Source organism: Lycorma delicatula, chromosome 9 (genome assembly GCF_047948215.1).
Source record: "Lycorma delicatula isolate Av1 chromosome 9, ASM4794821v1, whole genome shotgun sequence".
Taxonomy (NCBI): domain Eukaryota; kingdom Metazoa; phylum Arthropoda; class Insecta; order Hemiptera; family Fulgoridae; genus Lycorma; species Lycorma delicatula.
The window spans coordinates 18,945,522-18,953,384 of record NC_134463.1 but is presented as its reverse complement, the minus strand read 5'-3'; the positions used below and the strand labels follow the sequence as shown (position 1 = coordinate 18,953,384).

General features: G+C 27.5%; 1 protein-coding gene across 2 annotated transcripts in view; it reads left to right on the top strand.

Annotated features, from left to right (window-relative positions):
* The first annotated feature begins 1,008 nt into the window (after positions 1–1,008).
* The window catches only part of Usp7 (Ubiquitin-specific protease 7), a 111,622-nt gene continuing 104,767 nt past the window's right edge, over positions 1,009–7,863 (top strand). For both annotated transcript variants that reach the window (XM_075375776.1, XM_075375775.1), the window contains exon 1: positions 1,009–1,367. In XM_075375776.1, coding sequence (XP_075231891.1) covers positions 1,304–1,367 — 64 coding nt within the window. In that variant the 5' untranslated portion in view covers positions 1,009–1,303. The remainder of the gene's footprint in view (positions 1,368–7,863) is intronic.

Below are 7,863 nucleotides of genomic sequence, written 5' to 3'. Positions count from 1 at the left end.
TCCTTCATTACATATGCATGTATAATATGTGATGCCTCACATTTTAATTCAAAAGTGTATAAAAACGTTCTAGAATTTGCAGTTTTATAATTAAAGTCTTGTTCCATATTCTAAATTATGTCTGTTTATTTACAAGTCGAAATTGTGCAGTATTAAAAATCGTTATTTTCTTTTGCAGGGAAACATGAAATGACCCAAACAAGCTATATGTTAGTTTTTGTGAAGTGAAAGACTAGTTTTAAAAAAACTAAACAGTTTAAATCCCGCGCAAAGCTAGGTTTCGAAATCTTTCCCGAGTGGTATGCTAGATTTCTAAGACAGTTTTTAATTTTCAGTTCAACAAAATCGACAAAAATTGCACTTTGACAGTGCAGTTATTCAGAATATAAATCTTTTTCTTATTCTTTATTATTGGCGGTTGAGTAAACTCTTTGTTAGCGTAAAAAATATTTGTATAGTAATGTAATGAACTAAATTTAACTAGTACCAACACTAATATTACTTTGCAAATTCCGCTTGCAAGGATTGATATATTGTTCAGAGATTCGGAATAAAACCGTATTCTAAAACAAAAACTGAGTAATGTAATTTAGTTATAAAATCAAAATTTAACAAAAAATATATTGGGTTGAGTATTATTTAGGGTGTAGGCCTCGTTTTGAATACCATACGTTATAAGCGGCAACACGCCGGTAAATATTCTGTCTAATAGAAAGTTGTGCAGGATTAAAAATGTGAATGTAGTCTAGTGGATAAATAAATGGGAAGTGTTTTTCGTCTTGGGAATAAAACCATGTTGTTAAACTTCAGAACGAGAGCAATTGTTAACTATTTATCTCAAAAGAACGCAAGAAATCGCACTTCCTATTATTTAGTTTAACCTATTGGCTCGTCAACTAGCATCAGTTCAATAATAACTGCTTTTAAGGTGTGCATTTTTTGAATGACATAGAAAGCTCAAAGGCGAGTCTGCCTGTAAAGCAACGCATGCGCATTTTGAACAGCAATATACTTTTGAGTGTCAGCCATTTTGTTTATTTTCGTGTTTCATAGACTCTGCAACCAGCGTTATAAATGTGTTTTAATTTATTTGACAATTTGTGAAATAATAAATTATTTGTTATATATATGGTTGCGTTGTTTCCCCTGGTAACAGGGGGTGAAGAAATCTGCAGACATTGGGCGCATCGCAAGTAAACCCGTCAAACTAACCGTGTCGGGTAAAAACTACAGTGCAGGAGAACGTGTGGTCACTAGTCTGAAGAAATCGAAAATCCAAAATCAAATTGCAGCTAACGAGAATATGAACCACGTGATTGATAGAGAAAATCAGAATAATGATGTTGAGGATATGGATACTCAAGAAGGTAAATTTATTGTTTAATTAATTGGATTTCTTTACTGACGGCGTCCATTGATTGAACCGAATTCTGGGTTGTATTTTAATTCATTCAAGTAGTTTAACTTGCTTAATCTTGTACTGTCGGGTTTATTTTGAAATTTAAGGGCTTTATTTTTATTTGTAAACTTTTGTTTATTTATTTATAGTTCCACTTAGTTTTAACAGTTGTTAACGATGCTGTGATGAGTAGAAATTTTTAGCACGTTGATGTAGGGCTTCACCGCCCGCTGCTCTACACGTAGACGTTTTGTAGGTCAGATATTTTCTTATTTGTGTATTATTTATTTTTGAAAATAGTTACTATTGTCTTGTGCATCGTGTTTAGGTATTACAAATTTTACCAAATTATTTTTTTAAGGTATTCATATTTTTTTTTCTAGTAAAAGGTATACATGCAGTGTGTTCTTATGTTAATATTTGATTTATGGTCGTTGAAAACGTTTACTGTAAGATCATTTTTCAGACTGTTATTTTATTTACGAAAATGGATGTTTCAATAAAATGTCACCGAATTAATTAAAAAATTAGACGACAGTTTTCAATAATTAATGAAAAAAAAACTGGTGCAAGTCATTAATCAAGTTAAGAATTTGCATATACTTGTTTGAATGTGTTTGTGCTTTCTTAGAAGTAATGGTTAAACAATAATTACTATGTTTTTATGATCATATGATTTAAAAGCATGTGTTCAGTTCTGTATATTTACTTTCAAGCAATATATAGCCTAGTTTTAATTTAGGCTAGGATATTTATTTCCAGTCAGGTATTCCTTTTAAATTGATTTAAAAAATATTGATTTTTCATGAAATTTTTAGTCAAGTAATTGTAAATATGTGTTAAGAAATTTTAATAGGTGTGTTTGTTTAATGACTGCAAATTTTATCAGGTAAGTAAGATTGATTAACAAAAGGTATTGTGTTTTTTAAATTCACTTTTTTTCATTTTATTTGGCTTAGGATATGCAGTAGTATTGTGATGTTTATAAAAAGACTTAGGTGATATTTAGTGAATGATTACTTAAGTTGTAATTATTTTAAGTACACAATTTTCATTGCAGAATTTAATTTTCTAAAAAAAAGAAAAAGAAAGAAAAAAGAAATTTAAAGTAGTTTAGTTTCTAGGAACAAGTTTAATGTTTTCCATACAAGTTTATGTTTGCGTTACAAAGTTTAGACGTCTAGAAAATATATAGAGACAAGGGGTAGTGAAAAAACAAACTAGTTAATTTTTTCTTATTAACTCCACTTTTTTAATCAAAAAATGCCAATTGTTGTGTTACTTCTAAGAAGAGAAAGGTTGACACTAAGTTTGATTTATTTTGGTTTCATTTACAAAATCTTTTATTTCTGATAGTTGTCCTAGATTTTTAAGTAAGCACTTCAATAGTGAATATTATTGATAAATTGTTTATTGTAGAAATGCCATACCGGTGATGATTTTGCTGTTGCATAATTATTTATCTAACCTTAGGTTTATTTTATAATAAAAGTTTTTTTTTTATATATTATGTATACTTGAGTTTGTACATTTTTTCAGACTGTACTCTGTATCTGTAATTAAAAGTTACAGTAATTTTACCTGATAAAGGAATTTGTGTTAAACTAAAAGTTTGTTGGTTAATAATTACATTTTAGACATTGTGGTTGCAAAATTAGCACAGCAGTAAAATCAGTTTGAAATTTTTTTAATAAATATTATATGTTGCACCTTGTTATATTTTTGGTGGTTTTTATATTTATCAATTTGTGTAGTAATTTTATATGAAGATTAGGTAATTAATTAAATTATGTGGTTAAAAATTTCAAGTGTACTAGTGGGTAACTGATTGGTGAATTTTAAGTACTCATTGTTTTTTTATGTATACTCATTTAACATCGTTTATTAAAAAGTAAATTATAAAACTTCCTATAAATTATATGAAAATTCCTATATTTGATTAACTGCAGTATGTTATCTGAAGAAAGTTTTTAAACTATTTTCATTAGTATATTTAAAGAGCAGTTTTAATTGTTAAAATTTTATTTTACTATTAGATTCTAAGACATTTTTCTAGACTATCAAGTTATCTTTTAAAATAATGTTTTCATTAGTATGAAATTAATCAAAACTGTTGTGTTTCCAGTATGCAATTTCTGTCTTTGGACTTTGTGTACAGTAGGACTTTAGTTATTGTGCTGTTATTTTTTGACTTGAAGTATATAACACACCTTTATTATTATCTGTGTTTAGGCTTGATTCTAATTAATTGAAATTTGGATTGCAGAAAATAGATATAAAAACAATGTATTGTAAATTCAAGGATTTTTCTATTCATGGTGAAAAATGTTCATATTTTGGAATAATAGTTTTGTCATTTTTTTTTTAATTTTATATGTAAACATTTTTATTTTAAAGTAATTGATCTTTTTTTATCGATGGTGATTGTCCCATGTAGAAGAGTGTTATTTTTTAACTTAATTGATGTCATCTGTGTATTTTTAAAAGTTACAAGAAACATAACAAGAAAAAATTGCAAGTTTTTGTTTTAACTGGTTAGTAATTTAGATGTTTGGGTATTTTGTGGAAATTATTTTTGACATTACTGTACAGAAAGTTAGAAGAAATACAACCACTTTCAAGATTTTTATCTTTCAAGGTACATGAATGAACATGATTGAAATGATATAAAAAAAGCAACGTCTGTATCTTTAAAGTAATAAAAAATATCATTCCCATGAGCATATTTTCATAGGTTATTTAAAAAAATCACTGCATCCTGTTTATATTAGATGAAATTCAGGTATGCATATTTTTTACGTATAAGAAAATTAAATTTGCACTAATTTGTAACATTTTGCTGTTTCTGCTTATTGAGTAATAACATTCATGGTTGTTTGCTGTTAAAAACAGTTATGTTTATTTTAACAGAAGAAATTTATTACAAACAGCAATTCATACAGTTTAAGTTATACTGTAATTCACCTAGAGACTGATTGCTTGATAATATTTAGGATTCATTCTGAAATAGAATATTTCATTAAAAAAAGGTAATAGAGTAGAAAAATATATAAAGGTTTTCATTTGTATGAAATTAATTAAAACTGTTGTGTTTTTTGTAAGCAGTTTCTCATCTTTGGACTTTGTGTAGAGAAGGGGTTATTTTCCCAAAGACTGGTTAGGGTTCATATGAAAATGAAACCTTCACAGATAACATAAGAAATATTAATTTTTATTTGTAAGCACTTGTAGACTAGACATATTTTTATTGTTTTACAAAAAGTTTGTGATATAATGCCCAATAATTTTTCTCTTGTATGATTTTGTACCCATTATTCTTGAATGAAATTTTCTGAAGTTCACTATTTTTTTTTTTAATTCTCTGCATCGCAAAACCTTTTTTCTAAATAGTCTTTTATTTCATTTTGTTTTCTAGTTTTGCAATTAATTTTCAGAATTAAACCTCGTGAATAAGTAGATTTGCTAAAGTCAATGAAAATATAAAATTCGGGATGAAAAAAATTTTATCTCTAAAGTGATAAAGTTGATGAAAATATTGCACTATTGGGTCAGGTTATTCAGATTTAACCAGGAAAAAATTGCTAACAAATCATGCTTGGTAATTTATAGAAAACTTATCAAGGAGTTGTGGTCAATGATCTTCATTACCTTGGTTGATATTGATTAATATTTTTATGCTATTGTGAGTTCTTATTATTTTTTATTCTAGTCTACTTTTATAATTGCTCATAGTGAAATTATTCACTTAAACTGTGAGTTATTTTAATCATGCTATTGAGTATTTTGAATCATATGTTTGTTATTAGCTAGTTACATGATTTCCTTATTTAAGTTGTTTTGCAATTTTCTAAATTTATATATCTAATGGTTGAAGAATCATTAATGGTGTTAATTGAAATAAATTTGCAAAGAAAAAACTAAAGTAGCATTTACAAAATATAAAACCAAAATGATTGCTACTGAATGATCATCATTCAATTTTGAAGAATTACATAAAAGACAATAAATCCTAAAAAATAAATAAATGGAAAACCTTTTATTTTGGATTGTACAAAGTGATGTGTTATTTTTTAGTTAACAGTTTTGTTTGTGCTCTTTTACTATGTTTGCTTATATTTGTAATTAACAAATGTTGGAAGTTATTTTTCAGTTTTTACCTTTATTTTTACTTTTGTTAGTTTCTTTGTATCTATTGTTGATGTTTGTTCATAAATTTAAACTAAGATATATTTAGTTTCAGATTTTTTAATTTGGTAAAGTGTTCTTATTTTTTACCCAATGCATTTTTGAAAGTATGTTTTCAACCCTGTAGAATCCTAAGATTTTTTAGTTAGGCTCATTTTATAATTCATAAATATATGCTGTCATTTTGTTGTGTATATTTGAGTAACATTAAAATAAAAATTATTGCAATTTTTTTCTGACAGGTAATTTTTTTAAAAATCAGATATCAAATGAAAGTGTGGTTTTTCTCTTAGTTAAAAAAAATTCACTAAGTTGTTATGAAAAAATATTCATTTCTAGGTCAGAAATTAATAATAGTGTTATTTTTTTTGTATTTGGTTTTAAATTCAGTTTATGGATATACAGCATATTATTAACTTTTAATTTTTATATTTGAATATTGGATATCAGATGAGAGATCCTTTAGCCGTATTTTCTTGAGAAAAGAAATAGTGACCTATGCAAAAGTAAAATTAAAAAAATAATTGAGGTTACATGTAATAATTAATTTGATTGTATCATATGATAGATGAGACTTTGTAAAATAGTTGCACAGTATATCATAGCTAGTGGAATAACTTAAAAAGCTATTAGTTGGTTAATATTTGTTACTTACAACCCTAAATAATGTCATTACATTAAAATTGTAGTTAGTAATATTCTATTAAATTCAATCTTCTGTAGCTAACAGTTGTTAGCCAACGCAGCTCTGTTAAATATTCTACTTGTTTTAGATTTTAAATTATATTTAAAAGTGAGTTAGCTTCTATTATTTAATTTTAGGCTATTTTTTTTTTGTCTTCAGTCATTTGACTGGTTTGATGCAGCTCTCCAAGATTCCCCATCTAGTGCTAGTCGTTTCATTTCAGTATACCCTCTACATCCTACATCCCCAACAATTTGTTTTACATACTCCAAACGTGGCCTGCCTACACAATTTTTCCCTTCTACCTGTCCTTCCAATATTAAAGCGACTATTCCAGGATGCCTTAGTATGTGGCCTATAAGTCTGTCTCTTCTTTTAACTATATTTTTCCAAATGCTTCTTTCTTCATCTATTTGCCGCAATACCTCTTCATTTGTCACTTTATCCACCCATCTGATTTTTAACATTCTCCTATAGCACCACATTTCAAAAGCTTCTAATCTCTTCTTCTCAGATACTCCGATTGTCCAAGTTTCACTTCCATATAAAGCGACACTCCAAACATACACTTTCAAAAATCTTTTCCTGAGATTTAAATTAATTTTTGATGTAAGCAAATTATATTTCTTACTGAAAGCTCGTTTAGCTTGTGCTATTCGGCATTTTATATAATTTTAGGCTATAAGAATTATTAAAAATTTAAAAGAATCAAAATAATAACTTTTCAAATTTAACGACCTTTGTGGTTAAGGACTGGATTTTTCTCCCACTTGCATTAAGTTTATGAAATTCATAAAAAAAAATTTGTCATTTGATAGAATCATTACACTTATTATATACAATTTATTAGGAGTCATCTGCTAAGCACCTCAATTGGTTTTTGTACTTTAACAGATTGAAAAAAAAAAAAAGTGAATAACTGGACTAATAATGTAGGCAGTGCACTGACTCTAAGCAGTAACTATATGGTTTCTCATATCCTTAGTTCATGCCCAATGGGTGGTTAGCTAAAACCCACCCAAGATCCTAGGAAGATGCCATTCCTGAGCTTCAATCTTGTGTAATATTACCTTAAAGATGTATGCTCATTTGCTCATAATATCTCAGAAGACTGGGGTATATCTTTACCCAAAATAAGCGCAGCAGCACATTATTGGTAATTATTTTATTGGCCAGCTCCTAATATTTCTTCACAAATTTTTTCCCTTTGGATAGACATAGAGATCTCTAATGAAAACTCTCATCCAACTTAAAAATTGTGTGGGATGCAGAAGTATCTGACTTAATTACAAACTTTTCAGCCATATTTTTAATAGAAGGTAAATAATAGAAAATATTTATAAAAAAAAGTCTACTAGTCTTTTGATGTTTCTGACAGCAGTATTATCATAAATCGCTGCATGCAAGTCTTTAGTGCATTGCATTTTCAATAAATAAAAAATTTTCAATAATAAAAGGCTCTGTTATGATCAGATTGTCCTTGTATGAAGCCAGAAGAAATATCTACCCAGAGTTAGAGTTATGGTAGTAGTAACTAGATGGTTTCTAGAAGCATAAATTTCCACTAAAGATTGTATTGTTCTTATAAAGATAT